At 43.0% G+C, this 22,606-nt stretch overlaps 1 protein-coding gene across 1 annotated transcript in view; it reads right to left on the bottom strand.

Moving 5' to 3' along the window:
• Positions 1-22,606, bottom strand: part of LOC121583960 (adhesion G-protein coupled receptor D1-like) — a 52,714-nt gene that overhangs the window by 2,626 nt on the left and 27,482 nt on the right. Inside the window, exons 15-24 of the mRNA XM_041899815.1 lie at positions 12,514-12,587; positions 10,481-10,604; positions 4,722-4,825; positions 4,423-4,534; positions 4,108-4,261; positions 1,447-1,513; positions 1,171-1,237; positions 931-1,022; positions 654-780; positions 492-533 (exon numbers count right to left, since the gene is read on the bottom strand). Of these exons, the coding sequence (XP_041755749.1) occupies positions 492-533; positions 654-780; positions 931-1,022; positions 1,171-1,237; positions 1,447-1,513; positions 4,108-4,261; positions 4,423-4,534; positions 4,722-4,825; positions 10,481-10,604; positions 12,514-12,587 (963 nt within the window). The remainder of the gene's footprint in view (positions 1-491; positions 534-653; positions 781-930; positions 1,023-1,170; positions 1,238-1,446; positions 1,514-4,107; positions 4,262-4,422; positions 4,535-4,721; positions 4,826-10,480; positions 10,605-12,513; positions 12,588-22,606) is intronic.

Genomic DNA, 22,606 nt, shown 5'->3' with positions numbered 1-22,606 from the left:
TTCAATGTTCTTGAAATGTTCCGTATTGACTGACCATGTCTTAAAGTAATGATGGATTGTCATTTCTCTTTGCCTATTTGAGCTGTTCTTGCCATAATATGGACTTGGTATTTTACCAAATAGGGCTATCTTCTGTATATCCCCCCTACCTTGTCACAAAACACCTGATTGGCTCAAACACATTAAGAAGGAAATAAATTCCACAAATTAACTTTTAAGAAGGCTCACCTGTAAATTGAAATGCATTCCAGGTGACTACCTCATGAAGCTGGTTGAGAGAATGCCAAGAGTGTGCAAAGCTGTCATCAAGGCAAAGGGTGGCTATTTTGGTTACTACATGATTCCATATTTGTTGTTTAATAGTTTTGATGTCTTCACTATTATTCTACAATGTAAAAATAAAGCAAAACCCTTGAATGAGTAGGTGTGTCCAACCTTTTGACTAGTAGTTTATATATTAACACTATAACAACATGAAGGGTGTGTCTTACCTCAGAGTTGAGAAGACAATGGAACAGGAAAATAAAGAATCCCTTTAGAAAGAAAGATCCACATGATTGCAGTCAATTACTGTAAATAAAGGCTATTAATAAAGACTAATCTTATGTAACGTATTAGATTGAATAATGGTACATTTACAGTAGGCTACTGACCTGTAATGAGTTGAACACAGCAAACATGTACTGGAACATCAGTGAGTGATCGTTGATGGCCAGTACCCCAAAGATCCAGGAGATGCCCAGAATAGGAAGGAGTACAGCCACGGCCTTTGCAGTCAATCTATACACACAGAGAGACACAGACACACTAAGTGTCAACTATCTACAAACGATTTAATAAGTACTTTATTAATGTCATTCTGACTGAGTGAGTCAGGATAGCATTATCACCATGAAGGTTTTAGCCCTAAGGACAGAGATGATGACTCACTTGACTGCGTTGGCATCTCCATGAACCTTGTAATTCTCTGAACTAATACGAGAGATGATCCTCGTCACAGATATAAGAATCACAATATTCACCTGAGTCAGAGAGAAAACAACACTCAGAAACAATCAGTTCATATCAAAATATCACTTTTATGAACAAAAAGCTTGAGCTCAAGCACTTAATTAGTTGTTCAATAAGAACGGAAATAAACTACAGTGGCGATTGCTTCAGTTCTCTTACCACAATGACAAACAGTGCTGGTGCCACAAAGGCCCAAATAGCCCCGTTCTTCAAAGACAGCCAGCAGCTGAGGGAGGGAGGAGAGATAAAACAAGCTTTGTTGACATCCCTCACATTATACTTCCCATTTCTGTTTCCCCTGTTGGTGTAAACTACTTATACATAAATGGCTGTTTCATGACAACAGTATTGATATTTTAACCCTATTCAATGGCACAAAGATCTGCCAAGTGGTTTTGAATGTTCAAGTTGGAGTGTGTTGACACAGTGACTTACTTCTCAACCTCTCCGTAGCTGTCCAAGGCTGATGTCATAGAAACCACACAGATCACCAGTGGAGACCCTAGGTGAAGAGGGGAAATGTTAATCACCACATATACAATGAGGGAAAAAAGTATTTGATCCCCTGCTGATTTTGTACGTTTGCCCACTGACAAAGAAATTATCAATCTATAATTTTAATGGTAGGTTTATTTGAACAGTGAGAGACAGAATAACAACAACAAAAACCAGAAAAACGCACGTCAAAAATGTTATAAATTAATTTACATTTTAATGAGGGAAATAAGTATTTGACCCCCTCTCAATCAGAAAGATTTCTGGCTCCCAGGTGTCTTTTATACAGGTAACGAGCTGAGATTAGGAGCACACTCTTAAAGGGAGTGCTCCTAATCTCAGCTTTTTACCTGTATAAAAGACACCTGTCCACAGAAGCAGTCAATCAATCAGATTCCAAACTCTCCACCATGGCCAAGACCAAAGAGCTCTCCAAGGATGTCAGGGAAAAGATTGTAGACCTACACAAGACTGGAATGGGCTACAAGACCATCGCCAAGCAGCTTGGTGAGAAGGTGACAACAGTTGGTGCGATTATTCACAAATGGAAGAAATACAAAAGAACTGTCAATCTCCCTCGGCCTAGGGCTCCATGCAAGATCTCACCTCGTGGAGTTGCAATGATCATGAGAACGGTGAGGAATCAACCCAGAACTATACGGGAGGATCTTGTCAATGATCTCAAGGCAGCTGGGACCATAGTCACCAAGAAAACAATTGGTAACACACTACTCCGTGAAGGACTGAAATCCTGCAGCGCCCGCAAGGTCCCCCTGCTCAAGAAAGCACATATACAGGCCCGTCTGAAGTTTGAATGATTCAGAGGAGAACTTGGTGAAAGTGTTGTGGTCAGATGAGACCGAAATGGAGCTCTTTGGCATCAACCCAACTCGCCCTGTTTGGAGGAGGAGGAATGCTGCCTATGACCCCAAGAACACCATCCCCACCGTCAAACATGGAGGTGGAAACATTATGCTTTGGGGGTGTTTTTCTGCTAAGGGGACAGGACAACTTCACCGCATCAAAGGGACGATGGACGGGGCTATGTACCGTCAAATCTTGGGTGAGAACCTCCTTCCCTCAGCCAGGCCATTGAAAATGGGTCGTGGATGGGTATTCCAGCATGACAATGACCCAAAACACACGGCCAAGGCAACAATGGAGTGGCTAAAGAAGAAGCACATTAAGGTCCAGGAGTGGCCTAGCCAGTCTCCACACCTTAATCCCATAGAAAATCTGTGGAGGGAGCTGAATTTTTAGAGTTGCCAAACGTCAGCCTCAACCTTAATGACTTGGAGAAGATCTGCAAAGCGGAGTGGAACAAATTCCCTCCTGAGATGTGTGCAAACCTGGTGGCCAACTACAAGAAAACGTCTGACCTCTGTGATTGCCAACAAGGGTTTTGCCACCAAGTACTAAGTCATGTTTTGCAGAGGGGTCAAATACTTATTTCCCTCATTAAAATGCAAATCAATTTATAACATTTTTGACATGCGTTTTTCAGGATTTTGTTGTTGTTATTCTGTCTCTCACTGTTCAAATAAACCTACCATTAAAATTATAGACTGATCATGTCTTTGTCAGTAGGCAAACGTACAAAATCACCAGGGGATTAAATAATTTCTTCCCTCACTGTAGAGATATCATGACATCTGTAACATTACATTGTCTAGTATGTGCTCCTTATATTGACTTCAGTCTAATGCTGTCCAAATCAGGTTTTGCAAGGAGTATTAGACGAAAGTTAGACAGACCGAGAGTAGAGGACACCAGATGTTTTTTTTAATGAGGGATTTCTGGGATATTTTGTCATTGCTCATATCCACCAACATGATTATATTATTCGTAATGCTTCTTTGTTTAATGTTGTAATGACTTAGTGAGTCCACAGATATTTCCAGACTTCCCCAGCGCAGAACAATTAAACTGTTACGCCAAAAGAGGAAATGAATAATAAAGGATCAGAAGCCTGCTAATAACAGGAGCTGTAAATTGCTGGACACGTCTATGCTACTTCATTTGTAGCTGGCCACAAATCGCTGCATTACTTCGGCCAACAACATAGAAAATTATAAAAATGGGATCTTATTAACATTAATCACTCCAGCATGTGGAGGCCCAGTGTTCCCAGACAGCTAAACACACACACACACACACACACACACACATTATCCTGTCTGTCTGTCCACTCTGGCCCACAGAGACCAGGGCAGTCTCAAGGCCAAACTAGAGGTCTGCTAAAACCTTTTAATTGTGCGAAACATTGTTAATTATCAATATTTTAATGCAGAGCAGTAGGGTTGCAAAATTCCAGTAACTTTCCCGAAATTCCCTGGTCTTCCAGAAATCCCGGTTGGAAGACTCCTGGAGATAGGAGGGGATGAGCAGGTAACCCTGGAACCATCCAACTGGGATTTCTGGAGAACTTGAGAATTGTAGGAAAGTTACCAGAATTGTTCAATCCTACACAGCAGATTGTTGCATGTAGCTACAGGTGTAAGTGGAAACACAGATTGATCCAGTTTGATCCGAATGGGAACCATCTTTGTCAGTAAGACATTTGTGCCTAAAAAGGACAATTAATACAGTTACAAGACGTACCCCAGCCAATCCCGTAGTAGTAGAAATGCTTGCTGCCCTCGGAGCCGAAAACCTTGATGACCATGCTGTAGAGGTGCAGCCCCTCCACCAGCATCCAGGCAAACACACTCAGGAAGAAGAAGTGGAGCAGCACAGCCATCACCTTACAGGGCAGCTGGTAGAGGAAAGGGGTCAAAGGTCAAAAATTATCATTGGGGCACAGGGTGTCTCATTATCATCATGCTTTGCTTCCTCTTCATCATCATACAGTAGGTGCAAAATCCCTTCCTGGTTCTAGCCAGTGAGATTCTCTGGCTGTGATTACGAGGTGCTTACCGTGCCTGGGTCAAAGCGGAAGCTGATGAGCAGCAGGATCTGGGCAACCAGAATGGCAAAGGACAGGTTGGCATGGATGTGGTAGCGTTGGTTACGGATAGTGCTCACTGACCTGCAAGGCCACACAAATGAAAATATGTAATTTTACAAGAAATGTATCAAATACGTTTGATTTAACATTTAATCATAATGGGGTGAATACCACTCATAAAGAGCATGTGTGGCACACAACACGTGAGGAGCTTTGATATGTTTATTTTGATTGAGTACGTGAACAATAAAGATGGAGGGATACTAACGACAGGATTGCAAATGTCACCAGTGTGATGGTCAGACAGAAGATGGAGATGGAGCAGCCAATGTAACTGATGGTTGATAGTGCCACCTGGTGGGCCTTGGTAAGCTGTGCAAAGGTGAGAATCACATCACGATTCAGTAAAACATTCCAGACACAAGTTTGATGTTTAGATTAATGTTAGGGCTGATTCATTTTAAAAGGATACAGACCAGAATATTTCGCTTTGAACACATTACTAGAGAAAGAACATTAAAACTAAAGTATTGATTTTATAGGGACGCAGTGAGCTGAGCTGAACTATGAACCAACACTGCCCTCTGTGGGATGTTTTTAAAGTAAGTGACATTGTTAAACTTCAGAATTTCAGACACTCAGAAGATCTTGCCCATACTCCTGACCATGCCACTATTTTGGAGGTCATTTTGTTGCTTTTATTGCATGGCTAGCCTCCATGGCAGGAAGTGACTCCAATATGTGTGACCTCCTCAGTGCTTAGAGTCCTGTCCAACATGCCTGGCCAGTGCCAGAGCAAGTGCCAGCAGAGTGGTGTGGTATGATGTCCTGGGCTTTAACAGGGAGCAGGGACCCTCAATACTAGTGTTCTCTCTGGAGGACCTCTGTGCCCATTGTAAAGCTGCTATGGCTTGAGACAACTCCCAGCAAAGTAAAGAAAGAGCATTCCCCTGACCTCGTTTCTGAATGAGGTCCACTCTCAAACTATGCTGCTGCACGTATTTCCTGGCCTTGTATGTCAAGAATGATTCCCCATCTCTCTCTCTCTCTGTGTGTGTGTACAGTGCCATGAAAAAACTATTTGCCCCCTTTCAGAATGTTTCTATTTTTGCATATTTTCGATACTGAATGTTATCATATCTTCAACCAAAACCTAATTAGATAAAGGGAACCTGAGTTTACAAATAAACAACTAAATGTATACTTATTTCATTTATTTAATTAATTAACAAAGTTATGCAACACCCAATTCCCCTGTGTGTTAAAGTAATTGCCCCCTTCCACTCAATAACTGGTTGAGCCACCTTTAGCTGCAATGACTGCAACCAAATGCTTCCTGTAGTTGTTGATCAGTCTGTCACATCACTGTAGAGTAATTTTGGCCCACTCTTGCATGCAGAACTGCTTTAACTCAGTGACATTTGTGGGTTTTCAAGCATGAACTGCTTGTTTCAAGTCCTGCCACAACATCTCAATTGGGATTCGGTCTGGACTTTGACTAGGCCATTCCAAAACTTCAAATTTGTTGCTTTTTAACCATTTTCATGTAGACTTGATTGTCTGTTTTGGATCATTGTCTTGCTGCATGGCCCAGCTGCGATCCGCTTCAGCTCGCAGATGGATGGCCTGACATTCTCCTGTAGAATTCTCTGATACAGAGCAGAATTCATGGTTACTTCTATTAAGGTCCTGAGGCAGCAAAGCATCCCCAAACCATCACACTACTATCACCATGCTTGACCGTTGGTAAGAGGTTCTTACTGTGGAATGCAGTGTTTGGTTTTCGCCAAGCATAATGGGACCCATGAATGCTGCCTCAGGACCTAGATGACTTGCCTTAATAGAAGGAACCATGAATTCTGCTCTGTATCAGAGAATTCTACAGGATGTCAGGCCATCCGTCTGTGAGCTGAAGCTGAAGCTCAGTTGGGTCATGCAGCAAGACAATGATCCAAAACACACAATCAAGTCGGCAGATCTGCATGGAAGAGTGGGCCAAAATTCCTCCACAGTGACGTGAGAGACTGATCAACAACTACAGGAAGCGTTTGGTTGGAGTCATTGCAGCTAAAAGTGGCAGAACCAGTTATTGAGTGTAAGGGGGTAATACCTTTTTCACACAGGGGCATTGGGTGTTGCATAACTTTGTTAATTAAATAAATAAAATAAGTATGTAATTGTTGTTATTTGTTCACTCAGGTTCCCTTGACCTAATATTAGGTTTTGGTTGAAGATTTGATAACATTCAGTATAAAAACATATGCAAAAGTAGAGAAAATTAGAAAGGGGGCAAATACTTGTTCACAGTACTGTTTGTACAGTACCAGTCAAAAGTTTGAACACACCTACTCATTCAAGGGTTTTGCTTTATTTAAAAAAACAATTTTCTACATTGTAGAATAATAGTGAATACATCAAACTATGAAATAACACATATGGAATCATGTAGTAACCAAAAAGGTGTTAAACAAATCAAAATATAGTAGCCATCCTTTGCCTTGATGACAGCTTTGCACACTCTTGGCATTCTCTCAACCAGCTTCATGAGGTAGTCACCTGGAATGCATTTCAATTAACAGGTGTGCCTTCTTAAAAGTTCATTTGTGGAATTTATTTCTTTCTTAATGTGTTTCAGCAAATCAGTTGTGTTATGACAAGGTAGGGGTGGTATACAGAATATAGCCCTATTTGGTAAAAGACCAAGTCCATATTATGGCAAAAACAGCTCAAATAAGCAAAGAGAAATTACAGTCCATCATTACTTGACATGAAGGTCAGTCAATACGGAAAATTTCAAGAACTGGAAGTTTCTTCAAGTGCAGTCGCAAAAACCATCAAGCGCTATGATGAAACTGGCTCTCATGAGGACTGCCACAGGAAAGGAAGAGCCAGAGTTACCTCTGCTGCAGAGGATAAGTTCATTAGAGTTACCAGCCTCAGAAATTGGCAATTAACTGCACCTCAGATTGCAGCCCAAATAAATAAATGAAGTAACAGACATCTCAACATCAACTGTTCAGAGGAGACTGCGTGAAATCAGGCCTACATGGTCGAATTGCTGCAAAGAAAACACTACTAAAGGACACCAATAAGAAGAGACTTGCTTGGGCCAAGAAACACGAGCAATGTACATTAGACCGGTGGAAATCTGTCCTTTGGTCTGATGAGTCCAAATGTGAGATTTTTAGTTCCAACCACCGTGTCTTTGTGAGACGCAGAGTAGGAGAACGGATGATCTCCGCATGTGTGGTTCCCACCGTGAAGGATGGAGAAGGAGGTGTGATGGTGTGGGGGTTCTTTGCTGGTGACACAGTCTGTTTTTTATTTAGAATTCAAGGCACACATAACCAGCATGGCTACCACAGCATTCTGCAGTGATATGCCATCCCATCTGGTTTGCGCTTAGTGGGACTATCATTTGTTTTTCAACAGGACAATGACCCAAAACACACCTCCAGGCTGTGTAAGGGCTATTTGACCAAGAAGGAGAGTGATGGAGTGCTGCATCAGATGACCTGGCCTCCACAATCACCCGACCTCAACCCAATTGAGATTGTTTGGGATGAGTTGGACCGCAGAGTGAAGGAAAAGCAGCCAACAAGTGCTCAGCATATGTGGGAAGTCCTTCAAGACTGTTGGAAAAGCATTCCAGGTGACTACCTCATGAAGCTGGTTGAGAGAATGCCAAGTGTGCAAAGCTGTCATCAAGGCAAAGGGTAGCTACTTTGAAGAATCTCAAATATATTTTGATTTGTTTAACACTTTTTTGGTTACTACATAATTCCATGTGCATTATTTCATAGCTTATGTCTTCACTATTATTCTACAATGTAGAAAATAGTAAAAATAAAGAAAAACCCTTGAATGAGTAGGTGTGTCCAAACGTTTGACTGCTACTGTATGTGTGTGGCATAAGGCTTGTTGGTGTTTTACTTAGCAGATGTTATTTACAGACATTGAGGTTTGATTCTCCATTAACTTTAGCATGTGCCTTGTCATTAGGACAGTGGAGCAGTCACAGCGTTCCAGAATACTGACGAGTGGGATGTTCCCATCCAGCTGAGGGATAAGGCTGCTGCCCACTAATTAGATAGTGACTGGAGGAAAGTACAGCGTCAAGGAGACGGCTGCTGCAATAGGCCTCCATTACTGAGTAACTGAGCAGAAAGGACGGTCTTCCTTTTCTATTTTGGGAATCCATTCAAGATGGACGGTCGGTCACCACACTCACAGGGTGAATATTCCTGGGGCCTCATTTATCAATATTTATGAATAGAATTTGGAACGTTCGTACGCATAGAAAAAGTGTGATTTATTAAACAATCCCATATGAGCGTCAATCACACACACACTGGTAGTAGATAACCATTGATAAATACTGATTGTTCTCAGTGCTCGTGCACGACCTTGGCTATTTGCATTTCGAAACGCCCATAATTGACTACATATGGTCGAAATCATCCCTTTAAAGCCCGTGGGGAATATACAACGCCGTACCATGAAATACAACCGCCCAACCACAAAAAGCTAAGATTTTTTTCAAGACTGATATAGAGGCTAGTGTCAGATTGAATACAACCCGAAGGTTTTATTTTGCTCACTCAGTTGTGCTTTGACCAGTAAAAATAATTTATATAACCTTTATTTAACTAGGCAAGTCAGTTAAGAACACATTGTTATTTACAACCCGGACGACGCTTGGCCAATTGTGCACCGCCCTATGGGACTCCCAATCACGACCGGTTGTGATATAGCCTGGAATCGAACCAGGGGGTCTGTAATGATGCCTCAAGCACTGAGATGCAGTGCCTTAGACCGCTATGCTACTCGGGAAGAGGGGACCATTGTGACAATTCAAGTTGACTTAGCAATGGCAAATATTATTCAAATGAGTAGGCAACACACCAATAAGCCATCCATCCTCAACAGCTCTAAGCCAACATTGCTGTTCTGCAGAACGAACGAGTCGTGTGTTCCACCTGGCCACCCTGCCACCACATTCAGCAGCGTCTTTTACCCTTCACATTAAGAGTGGAAATCTTTTCTGTTCACATAGTTGAACTCGTTTTGGGATGGTGCTTTTATGGCGTTGTGGGTGCAGTCTATTGCTCCGTTCATATTTGGGAATTCATTGACAGCAAAGAAATCCCCCTTGACTTAAACCTGTTGTGCGATGGTGTATGGAAATTGCATGATACTGTTCATTTAGCTGATGATTGCATCCAAAACATTGGCTCATCGTGGGCTGTGAGATGCCGACGGGCAAGCTGAAAAGTGCCAGTTGTCAAAAACCAGAGGGTGGATAGCACGTAGGAATGGCATGCGTTTGCCTTTCTAAAGTAGGTCTTAAAATCCTCGCAAAAATCCTCTAAGATTGTTTTTGGGAAACCACATCTGATGAGCCAATCTGTACTTTCTGCAAAAAAAAAGTCTCACCTGTCTCTAAAAACCCGCTCTCTGCGAAATGCAGCATGTGCCAAATCTTCCAACAGAGCAAGATCAGCCATCTCTCACTCAATTTCTCATTATCTCTCCCCATTATCTCAGTCTTTTACAGTATTTCAACAATGGTTTCACTTACACACGTGCCTCTAATTTAACAAATGACTGTTCTTTATATGGGATATTATTGTTACAAATGCACTGATGTGGTCAAATTACTATGTATGATATAGCCTGTCAAGATATGTTGCATGAATTCACAATGAAAATACAATGACATCTTCACACATTTCCAACATATATTTTCCCCATTCTAAGCTTGACAAGCAGTTCCCTTATTCCACCACTTGGCTCTGTGTATGCATGGTCATGGCTGTGCGTAAATGTATGCAATCTCTCAAGCAAACGCTCATATCGATACATTTCACACTGTGTGGAAATGATCCCACGCATGGTTTACGCACCCCTGTCCAAATACACATAAATCACATACTGTGGTGCACTGAAGGATAAACAAGAACAAAGAGGGACACGCACACAGCGAGCGTCTGCATGGGACATGTTATGGAGGAGAGGAGATCTTACCTCCATGGGCACCACCTGCATGAGGATGGCGAAGTTGGTGAGATGATTACACAGACACACCGAGTAGGACATGTTCCCTCCGGACCGCACACAGCCCTCATTGGACCAAACACCCTCCTTTGAACTGACGGAGGACAGACAGACAGACAGAGGAGACAGCCAGTCAGGTAGAGGATGGAGACACAAGAGACAGCCAGTCAGGTAGAGGATGGAGACACAAGAGACAGCCAGTCAGGTAGAGGACTGAGACACAAGAGACAGCCAGTCAGGTAGAGGATGGAGACACAAGAGACAGCCAGTCAGGTAGAGGACTGAGACACAAGAGACAGCCAGTCAGGTAGAGGACTGAGACACAAGAGACAGCCAGTCAGGTAGAGGACGGAGACACAAGAGACAGCCAGTCAGGTAGAGGACTGAGACACAAGAGACAGCCAGTCAGGTAGAGGACTGAGACACAAGAGACAGCCAGTCAGGTAGAGGACGGAGACACAAGAGACAGCCAGTCAGGTAGAGGACTAAGACACAAGAGACAGCCAGTCAGGTAGAGGACGGAGACACAAGAGACAACCAGTCAGGTAGAGGACGGAGACACAAGAGACAGCCAGTCAGGTAGAGGACTAAGACACAAGAGACAGCCAGTCAGGTAGAGGACGGAGACACAAGAGACAGCCAGTCAGGTAGAGGACTGAGACACAAGAGACAGCCAGTCAGGTAGAGGACAGAGACACGAGACAGCCAGTCAGGTAGAGGACTAAGACACAAGAGACAGCCAGTCAGGTAGAGGACGGAGACACAAGAGACAGCCAGTCAGGTAGAGGACTGAGACACAAGAGACAGCCAGTCAGGTAGAGGACTGAGACACAAGAGACAGCCAGTCAGGTAGAGGACGGAGACACAAGAGACAGCCAGTCAGGTAGAGGATGGAGACACAAGAGACAGCCAGTCAGGTAGAGGACTGAGACACAAGAGACAGCCAGTCAGGTAGAGGACTGAGACACAAGAGACAGCCAGTCAGGTAGAGGACGGAGACACAAGAGACAGCCAGTCAGGTAGAGGACTAAGACACAAGAGACAGCCAGTCAGGTAGAGGACGGAGACACAAGAGACAGCCAGTCAGGTAGAGGACTGAGACACAAGAGACAGCCAGTCAGGTAGAGGACTGAGACACAAGAGACAGCCAGTCAGGTAGAGGACGGAGACACAAGAGACAGCCAGTCAGGTAGAGGACTGAGACACAAGAGACAGCCAGTCAGGTAGAGGACTGAGACACAAGAGACAGCCAGTCAGGTAGAGGACGGAGACACAAGAGACAGCCAGTCAGGTAGAGGACTAAGACACAAGAGACAACCAGTCAGGTAGAGGACGGAGACACAAGAGACAGCCAGTCAGGTAGAGGACGGAGACACGAGACAGCCAGTCAGGTAGAGGACTGTGACACAGGGGACAGCCAGTCAATAATCTAGGACAGAGATGCAAGTAGACACACAAACATGTCTGTCATCATAATAGCAATGATAAATCTACAATCAACACTACCTAAACCTGATTATATTCTAAGTATAAAGGTTATGTGGGAGGCCAATTAACACATATGTTTTGCTGAATTTCATTTTTAAAGAGGGCTGTTAAGTATTTCAATTTGTTTCATGAAGCACAAGGGGAAGGGGAGAGTAAGCAATATGAGTCCAAATAAAACACTAACAATTCACAATGATTTATCATTTTTAAATCAAATGTCAGTGTTTTTACAGAAGGTTGCTGCACTCCCTCACTCAAGACATACTGTGCCAAATCTATTGATTATATGTATCATGGATGTAATGTATATGATTATGATTCATACTCAAGACTAGACTATATGTTTTCCTAATTTATAGGACACATTATACTAAAGCTCCTTATACATTTAGCCTATGGAAAAGCAATCTTCTCCTTGGGATTCCTAATTCCCTAATATCCGCATACAGTACAGTTACGTCACAATTTCATTAACATAGTTCTAGCCATATCTTAGTGTGAATATGTAAACCAACCTGTAGTCGAGGAAGGCACAGTAGAGGTACACTTTGTTGCTCTGGTTTAAGGCTTGACCCTGCTGATCCCTGTTCTGAAAAAAGAAAACAAGGTTGTCATTTCACGGTTACAGCTCTAGGCTACTTCCCAAACCTCTATTGTGAGGTACACTCTTAGAAAAAGGGTTCCAAAAGGATTCTGTGGCTGTCCCCATAGGAGAACCCTTTTGGTTCCAGGTAGAACCCTTTTCCCACTGGGCACAAACGTCATTTCAACATCTATTCCACGTTGATTCAATGTAATTTAATTGGAATGACGTGGAAACAAGTTGTGCCCAGTAGGTTGGTTCCAGGTATAATTATTTTGGGTTCCATATAAAACCCTCGGTGGAAAGGGTTCTACATGGAACCCAAAAGGGTTCTACCTGGAACCGAAAGGGGTTCTACCTGGAACCGAAAGGGGTTCTACCTGGAACCGAAAGGGGTTCTACCTGGAACCAAAAGGGGTTCTACCTGGAACCAAAAGGGGTTCTTTGTGGACTTCTCCTATGGGGACAGCCGAAGAACCCTTTTTGGTTCTAGATATAACCTTTTTTTTCTAAGAGTGTAGGCATGTGACATTTTGATATCCTTTGGCATTTTTCTCTTGTCACAATATAATGGCAAAGAAGGCCTCATCTTATATTTCTAAAGAAAAATTAATTTGAAGAAACACAATTCCAGGTCTCCTTTGAAAAATAGGTTGTTTTATCAATGGGACAACCGGGTAAATTAAAGGTTAAATAGAAAACAATTGACTTGATTGTATTAGTGAGTCTGGGTGATGGTCACACTAGTGTTTGTTTACCCCATAACCCAGAGCAACCTGTTAGGAAAATGCATGTTACTGTAATCATCATGACAGGGGTATGGAACCCTTTGGATGCTTTGGAAATGAGCTGCTCTCTCCAGCCTGCTTTCCGTGACTCCAGTTGGCTTCCCCTTCATCCATAAGCTTAACAAGACCATTAGAGCTGGCTCAATGCGCTCCAAAAATAGCAATCTCTTTTGAATTTGGAAGAATGAACCACCTATTTGCTTTTTGTTTTGTGAAATCAAATAACAATGCTCTCTCCACTGGTGCTGAGAAACCAATAAACATCTAAAGAAGACATCAGATTAACTAGCTAGAGCATAACAACGGCTCAGCCGCACAGCAAAGGGGATTATTGTGTTGTGTGAGACTCCCTGCTGTCTTAAAGCATTATATTTGATTATAACTCACTTTTTCCATGTAATTCCTTAAATCAGATTTGGAGTCCCCAGAGACAGTGAGCTAATGGTTGAAGGAGTAGGAATGTGGTAATTAGGGCCTGGCCATGGTTTCAGGTTCAACTTAACACTCTGTCCAATCTTTCCTCAACACAAAGCAAAGCTTTCATAGGCTGGTGTGGTGTAACATCTACAGCAGTCCCACCTCTCCTTATTCCCTGGGCCTTAATGGAGAAATTATATCAGAGTATGTTTAGATGGACTTTCTGGAAAAAGTGAGTGAGAGGGAGAGTGAAGCTGACAGTGAGGCTCGATGTCTTGTGCATGTGTCTGTTTCCTGGCCCTACCATAAGACTGTCTGCTTTATATTACGTTATTATGTTAGATATGGCCCAAACTCAGTGTGTTGCTCACCTAAACATTGTGCTAGGGACATGTACAGATAGGACTGTGTGTAGGACTATGTGCTCCATAGAGCAGCACACATGCACCCCATCAGCATGGGCAACGTCTGTCTTTGACAAGGTGCTAAAGACCCTCTGGGTGAGTTTACAGGACATAGGGGGGTTACAGTTTTTCTCAATTGTTTACACACAAATACTGGTACTTGAGACACAATGACCACAACATGTAACTCATGCACCAACCCCCTGAACCAATTATGCTAAACTACAAGCACAATTCCTGCTTTACACTCAAATTGCAGTTCTACAACACACTTTTTTCAAAACACTACACACAAATCTTTGCATTTGACACATTTTTCATGCAGAAAATCTCTTGTTTTCACAATGAACACACTGCCATTCAAATATGCACACTGACTCATCACATGGGCAAACACCCGTCACACAGTTTTACAATTAGCAATCAGAGCTTTAGCATAAAAGGGCAACAGGTGAGCTCTTCTGTTTTGGAGCAATGGATGCCAACATTGGAAACAGAGGCAGAGCCAGAGGAGTGAGAGTAAGAGGAGGAGGACGGGGAGGACAAGGACGAGGACGAGGAAGGCCAAGGACCGTAATCTCTGATGAGATCCGAGACACTTTGGTTGATTATGTGGTCAACCATGGTCTAACAATGAGGGAGGCTGGGCAAAGAGTACAGCCAAATTTGAGCAGGTACACTGTAGCATCCATCATCCGGACATTCCGAAATGAGAATAGGTAAGAAATCTACTCTCACTAGAAAATTGCAGTACTGCATATCAATACAGTACTCAATGAGTACAGTAGTACAGTATTGCCTGTGGACTGTTCTGTAGGACTGTAAAAATAAAGTATGTTTCAAGTATTTGGGAAATGTATTTCTACTTTGTATTTACAGCATTTTACTATTTGTTTGGCAGAACTGAAAGATTACCAACACAAGGTGGTCGGGAACGTGTTCTGTCTCCTGAACAGGAAACTGAAATCATGAACATGGTCCTAGAAAATAACGCCATAACATTACGGCAAATACAAAGAAAAATAATAGAAAACAATGAGATATTTCAAAATATTGATAGGGTAAGCTTATCAACACTGGACCGTGTCTTGCGCAGAAATAATCTCAGGATGAAGCAGGTCTACAGGGTGCCATTTGAACGCAATTCAGAAAGAGTCAAAGAATTGCGATATAACTATGTGCAAGTGAGTCCTATACAATCCCACAATTGATGCATACTCTCAACACTGTATAAATTATACATATTTCAGTATTGTAATCATAATGATTGTGCTTCACAATAGTGACCACTCCATGTCTATTTCTGATATTGTCATGTGTGTTTCAGAGAGTCCTTGAGCTAGAGGTGGCTGCAGTGGAGCACCAGTTCATCTTCATTGATGAGGTTGGATTCAACCTCACAAAAAGACGAAAAAGGGGAAGGAATATCATCGGCCAGCGTACCATTGTTCAAGTCCCTGGCCAGCGCGGAGGGAACATCACAATGTGTGCAGCGATTACCCACCACGGCGTCATCCATCACCATGCTACCCTTGGCCCCTACAACACCGCCCATCTGATCACATTTCTGGACACCCTACACAACACACTCATTCCACCAGATCAGGTAGATGGCCCAGAGCAGCTCAGGTACGTTGTCATTTGGGACAACGTAAGTTTCCACAGGGCTGCTCTGGTTCGTAACTGGTTCACTGCCCACTCACGCTTTTTAGTTGTTTATCTCCCTCCATATTCTCCATTCCTCAATCCTATTGAGGAATTTTTTTCTGCCTGGAGATGGAAAGTGTATGACCGAAATCCACAAACGCGTATACCTCTTCTCCAAGCTATGGAAGACGCATGTGGAGATATAGCAGTTGATGCTTTTCATGGCTGGAATCGCCATGCAAGGCGATATTTCCCCCGCTGCTTGGCCAGGGAAAACATTGCTTGTGATGTGGATGAGGTGCTGTGGACAGACCGCAACAGAAGAGAGGATGCAGCATAGGTTTATTTATTTTTATTTTACTGTATACATTAAATTCTTCTGTTTTGTATGTAGACCACTGTATGTGCAACTTTGTGTTGGTTGGGAATGGGATGTACACTGTGTACATTGTTTTTGTGGGAAAAATGAAATATATTTGTTACCGTGTATTTGTGTGTTCTGAGTATAAAAACAATATTCTCAAATATTTTACAACACACTTATGTATGTACTGTCTGTAGTAATGGCAACACTGAACTAAAAAAAGGCCTAAGTCATTATGATGAATGGAGAAGAAGTGTTTTCCATTCATCATAGTGTTCAACTGGTTCTTATAAATGTCTATTCATATGATGGTTTGTGTGTGTCATTTGAAAACAAAATACAATTTTGATAAGAAATAACATTGTTTTGAATGTAAAGTCTCATTTTGCTGGAGAATTGAGGGGTTTTGCCCATTGTGTGTGTGTTTTTTGATTTGTGTGTAGAGTTCTGAGAATATGAGGCATGCTTTCAGAAAATGTGTGTAAACAATCGAGAAAAACTGTAATAACTCACTGGTTCTTGTTGGGAGTAAATAGAAGCAGATGGGAGGGTGAGGTACAACTAGGATCCATTCACAGCCCAGGAAGAGAAATAACAATTACACACTGCCATCAGGCATCCCTTTACTCTGGACCATTTGTTCTCTACTATCGCTGAAACTTTGATGATGCTATTATGTTACAGAGGGGACGGGGGACTAATTTTCCACATTGAGTGAATACAGAGAGGGAAAATGTTACACACTCTGACACGGACCAGACACACGTTGAAAAGCACATTGACAAAATGGACAGTCACAGATGTGAGAAGTGGTATTATTCAGCCACAATGTCTCTGTGGCGACACAGTGGTTGTTGTTGTGACATATCCAGTGGGGGCGTTTCTGAGCCCATATCTGGGGAAAGAGAGAATGATGTGGAGCTGAGAGTCTCTCCTCAGTATTTAGAATGCAGGGAGAAAGAGAGACAGAGATGTGATTTGGTGTGTGTGTGCCAGCCACACACACACACACAGACACACACACGTCTCTCCCTGGTGCCCTGCGGCTTCACTGTCTGCCAGGGAAGAGAGCTCCGCTCCAGCACTTTATTAACAACAGAGGGCCAGCAAAATGAGCCTTGGAAATCACTTCAAACCTCATCGGAGGAAGAGACAGAGAGCGGACAAGAGAGAGAAAGACAGAGAGACAGTCAGAGGGAAAGAAACAGAGACAAAGGCGTATTGAGGGAAAGAGGAAGAGACTGACTGCCAGAGGGAGGCAGAGAATGAGTGACAGAGTGACTATTAAATCAGTCGTGAAGTAAGCAGTCCATCCTTAACTTTGTCTGCCAACCCACTACATCTCAATCAATGAGAGACCAGTGCCTATCATGACATCATGACTACATGCCTATCATGTGGCAGCGTGTTGCATAACAACATTTGGGGGAGATTCGGAGGGAGCGTTGTGCCGAAGGGATGAGTGGCATAAGCTGATCATTAACGGCTAGCCTAGAAACCATGTGTTTTATGTATTTGATACCATTCCACTGATTCTGCTCCAGTCATTACCACGAGCCCGTTCTCCCCAATTAAGGTGCCACCAACCTCCTGTGACCAACACACACCCTCACACACAAAGGCCAACACCACTATATCTTCTCTAACATACAGCCAAATAGCGGACTAACACACAAACTCCCTCTCACATACAGTCCTACTCTGACTTCCACACTAACCCACATTCTCTGGGCTGGCAGAGCTAGCCTGTAGTAAGACTTGTTTTGAGTGCAATACAGTTTAAATAAAGATTGTGGACACTAAATTAAAAAAAAAAAAAAACTTTAAAATCGTGACTTATGTAGAACAAAATAAAAATAAATAAAACGTATCTTTTCAATTTCCCCATGTTCCAACATACTGTAGCATTCTTATTGAGGACATGGAAAGACAGGGTGTACTGTAGCATTACTCTGTGGTGTGTGGTGTGGGACAGAAAATCTTCACCACTGAAAACAAGTCTAACAGCACGACTGTCTGCATCAGTGACACCATTCCACCGAAAAACATGAATGAATTTCCTTTGTTGCCTTATTGTTTGATTAATCAGGAGACTAAACCCTGTTTCTGGTTCCACTCTACAACATGTAGAAAGTGAAAACATATGGATCTCTCCACAGCAACATTTACTGTAGCTGAAATTAGCCACAAAAGGAAACACTTTATTGCTCTATGTCTGGGACAGGCACACAGAGGTGCAGTGAAACACTATCCAGTCCAGCAAGCCAAATGGACCACAGCACAGCAGGTTAGTATCACAGTGACACATCACTGACCTGAGATCTGTTATGAGATCCTTTCAGACTGGGATCCACTTTAAAATGCTGGGTCTAAGCTAACCCCAGCACAGTTTGGGCTTAATGAACAGGTAATGTTGCTATGAAGGTCCATGATGACAGACACACCAACTCATTTAGAGCATGTGGAGAAACCATCTGAGCAGCACTGGACAACACAACTGGCCCAGAGCAGAGTGAGGTCATGATGTCAGGGGAAATGTAAGGCTTGCAGCTGTGGTCTGGGCTGAGCCTCCTCAGTAGACACACAAAACAACTATGTAAGTGTTGATAAGTGTGAAGGGTGTGAAGAAAAGTGAAGTTGCCATTTTGTTTTGATAGGGCGGGATGCCGAGATCTGGAAGTCTAACAAGCTCACTCCAGTTATATTGCAATATCCTTGGTTGCAAAATAGTATGGCACGCTGTTGAATTTCTAGGAAGTGTCTCAAGGTACTAGGAATTGTATTCTAACAAGCTTTACTTTTGGAAATGACTTGGCTTAGTGCTGGGATAAATACAATCACACTACACCAAGCTCTGTTGGAGATATTGGTATTTTCAAAGAGTTGTGTGAATATGGGGGAATGTTACTTAAAAATACTGTATGTGCCAAACCATCACTTTCTCTTTTGCACAAGGAAATTGAAAGAAAGTTCCATCTGAGTAACTCTGGGAAAGGGGAACAGAGCAAGGGAGAAAGAAAGTGAGGCGGGGGGAGTGAGACCCTTAATGCAAAGCTCCTGGCAAGAGAAGGATAGCTATCGCCAGACCTCCATCTGCGATTGATCACCGAGCTGGCCCAAATGTGTAAGATAGTCTGTGTGTGAGGGAGGGAGGGAGGGAGGGAGAGAGAGAGAGACTCACCCACATGGTTTGGGTTGGGTGTGTACTGAGAGTTATAAAAATAATCTGGCAATAAAGACTGCTTATTATAGTGGCAGAGAGGACTGATACCAGCTTTGGCTTACTTGTTTAAAAAATATTGGGTATCAGGGTTCTTAAAAAGGTTTTGGTGGGTTTATTTGATTAATTAATCCACAGTTATTCATCATTCCACCCTTACTTGGAAGCTCCTGAAAGTATACTAGACTTGCAATCACTAGCCTGCTCTCCCCTCCAAAGAAACACTCCATCATTCTCCTATCCCCTTTTGTTTTTAAAAGACATACAGTAGATAGATAAAAATGTGATCAATTACAGGGTAAAAGCAAGATCTATAAAATGAAGTCAATATGAAACAGAACATTCATTCTAGCCCTTTCATTCCAGTACCTGATAAAAGGGGCTTCTGTAGTACAGTATGGATGTATGGGTCAGTTCTGGAAGAGACAGAGGCCACCACCGCTCCTACACTAATCCCTCTCCATTCCTCCGCTGCCCACAGTCCCTCTCCATTCCTCCGCTGCCCACAGTCCCTCTCATGGAGCTGCTGCCGCCACTCCAACACACAGCTTTATTAGCCCGTAAACTCAAGTCCTGCTTGTCAAAACCTTTTTTCTATCCTTTCAATTTTGACACTGAACAACACCGGCATTCCTCGTGAAATCACTCTTTCCATTTCTTCACCTCATACCATCAGTGTGAAGCTTTGAAGAGGAGAATGGGGAGGGGCATGGGGAGGGGCAGCAGGTCTTTTATGGATGTATTAATGTTTAACTACAGACCCCAGTGCCCCCTCTCCTCTCCGCTGGTCCTCCCACGCCAGACCCACGTCGGACAGGGCTAATAAATCACAGCTGGAGCCAGGGCCCAATCAGCACTAGTGCAGAATGGCGTGAGAAAGCTCACAGGTCTCTGAGAGACCCAATAACACTTTCGCTCTGTATCGGAGCCTCTTCCCAGAACCCTATTGGCTGGCGTGGCTTCACCTTGGACCGGACTGATACGGCACGGCCAGTTAGCTCTGGAAGGAAATGACCTCACTAGATGTTTGGTGAGGGTCTGAGCTCACAGGTTATCATTCACAGATGCAAGGCCAGATTCATTGGCCATCCGTTCAGACCTGTTTGGCCTCCCCTGTGAACGATGCTAATAGCTATAAGACAAGGTCATTATGGATTATTACGACTGGTGACAGCGTCAATGAATTCCCTATAGTTTTAGGCATTCACAGCAATAGGGTTCATGACATTGTTTTTATTTTTCTGCCCATAAGACAGGTGTCCTCCATGTGAGATAAAGGAGGTAAATGGTCAAAGGTGTCTACTGTTGTGTTCGAGACCTGACAGTGACTGCTGTTCTACTACTGTGACAGGACCTGTTGTTACCATGGCACCATGACCAGTACGGTGAAATATGGGGGAGCTGACAGGACTATGCTGCTGCTGACACAATTCCCCTTCTCAGACTTGATTGAAGTGACTAGATGTCTCTCTCTCTCCTCTCGCTGGCTAAAACCGTTGGGAAAGCAGAAGGGTCAATCACAAATCATTTAGCTACCCCTGAGCAGTGAAGGCACACCACGGGAGGCCATTTTGGGAGTGGACTTAGACAGACAGTAAAGAGTGGAGTGAACAATGACGGGAAAGGTCTTCCACATAGTGTGTTAGCAGTTTCCCTCTCCTAGTTTGGAGGGTGAAGTATCCACCAGCTCCCAAAGACACAAATTCCAAAAATAGTCAGTCACTTTTGGGCTGAATCTATCCCCCAGCTCACAGCAGACCAGTAATAGCATATTAACTTTTTTTCTGGTTATGGTTACAGACAAAAAGTGATGTGTGAGGTATGCAACTTCTAAATATACAGTGCATTCGGAAAGTATTCAGACCCCTTGACTTTTTCCACATTTTGTTACGTTACAGCCTTTTTCTAAAATGGATAACATTTTCTTTTTTTCCCTCATCAATCTACACACAATACCACTTTACTCATTACTTTGTTGAAGCACCTTTGGCAGCGATTACAGCCTCAAGTCTTCTTGGATATGACGCTACAAGCTTGGCACACCTGTATTTGGGGAGTTACTCCCATTCTTCTCTGCAGATCCTCTCAAGCTCTGTCAGGTTGGATGGGGAGCGTCGCTGCACAGCTATTTTCAGATCTCTCCTAGGGCTGTTGCGTTGACCGTATTACGTATTACCGCCACACCAGTGGTCACGAGTCATGAAGGCAGTCAAATTCCACGTGACCATTTAGTCACGGTAATTAGGCTTCTCCAAGCCAAACTTGCTAACTGCCTGGTACTCAGCACTCTATTGCCCCTCTAATCACTCTGACATCAATGCAAATGTAATCGAAAATCTAATCAAACACTTCATGAGAGCCCATGAGCTCATGTTGCGCAACATTTCTATAGGCTATGCAATTGCGCAAGAAAACAGAGTGATGGCCTCTATTAAAAAGAGGAGGATCTCATCAGCTTTCTATAGGCTTACTATATTTATTTCTCAACTTTCCTAATATTAAGCAAATATTAAGCACAATGCTTATCTTTAGACCAGGAGTATAGCCTACCTGGCTGGCATGAAAATGAACCACGGGAAAAGCGTCCTCCAGTCACTATTTAAGTGTAGAGATGACAGGTATTTTTTGCCCTGCTTCGAGACAGGTGCATGATAATGGCTCATTCTAAATCAAAACGAATTTCACACATACACTACCGGTCCAACGTTTTAGAACACCTACTCATTCAAGGGTTTTTCTTTATTTTTATAATTTTTTACATTGTAGAATAATAGTGAAGACATCAAAACTATGAAATAACACATATGGAGTCATGTAGTAACCAAAAAAGTGTTAAACAAATCTAAATATATGTTATATTTGAGATAGCCACCCGTTGCCTTGATGACAGCTTTGCACACTCTTGGCATTCTCTCAACCAGCTTCACCTGGCGTGCTTTTCCAACAGTCTTGAAGGAGTTTCCACATTTGCTGAGCACTTGTTGGCTGCTTTTCCTTCACTCTGCCGTCCGACTCATTCCAAACCATCTCAATTGGGTTGAGGTCGGGGGATTGTGGAGGCCAGGTCATCTGATGCAGCACTCCATCACTCTCCTTCTTGGTAAAATAGCTCTTACACAGCCTGGAGGTGTGTTGAGTCATTGTCCTGTTGAAAAACAAATGATAGTCCCACTAAGCTCAAACCA

This window comes from Coregonus clupeaformis, chromosome 16 (assembly GCF_020615455.1).
Source record: "Coregonus clupeaformis isolate EN_2021a chromosome 16, ASM2061545v1, whole genome shotgun sequence".
NCBI classification, from domain to species: Eukaryota; Metazoa; Chordata; class Actinopteri; order Salmoniformes; family Salmonidae; genus Coregonus; species Coregonus clupeaformis.
The sequence above is the reverse complement of the archived record's forward strand: the minus strand, read 5'-3'. Positions and strand labels throughout refer to the sequence as shown.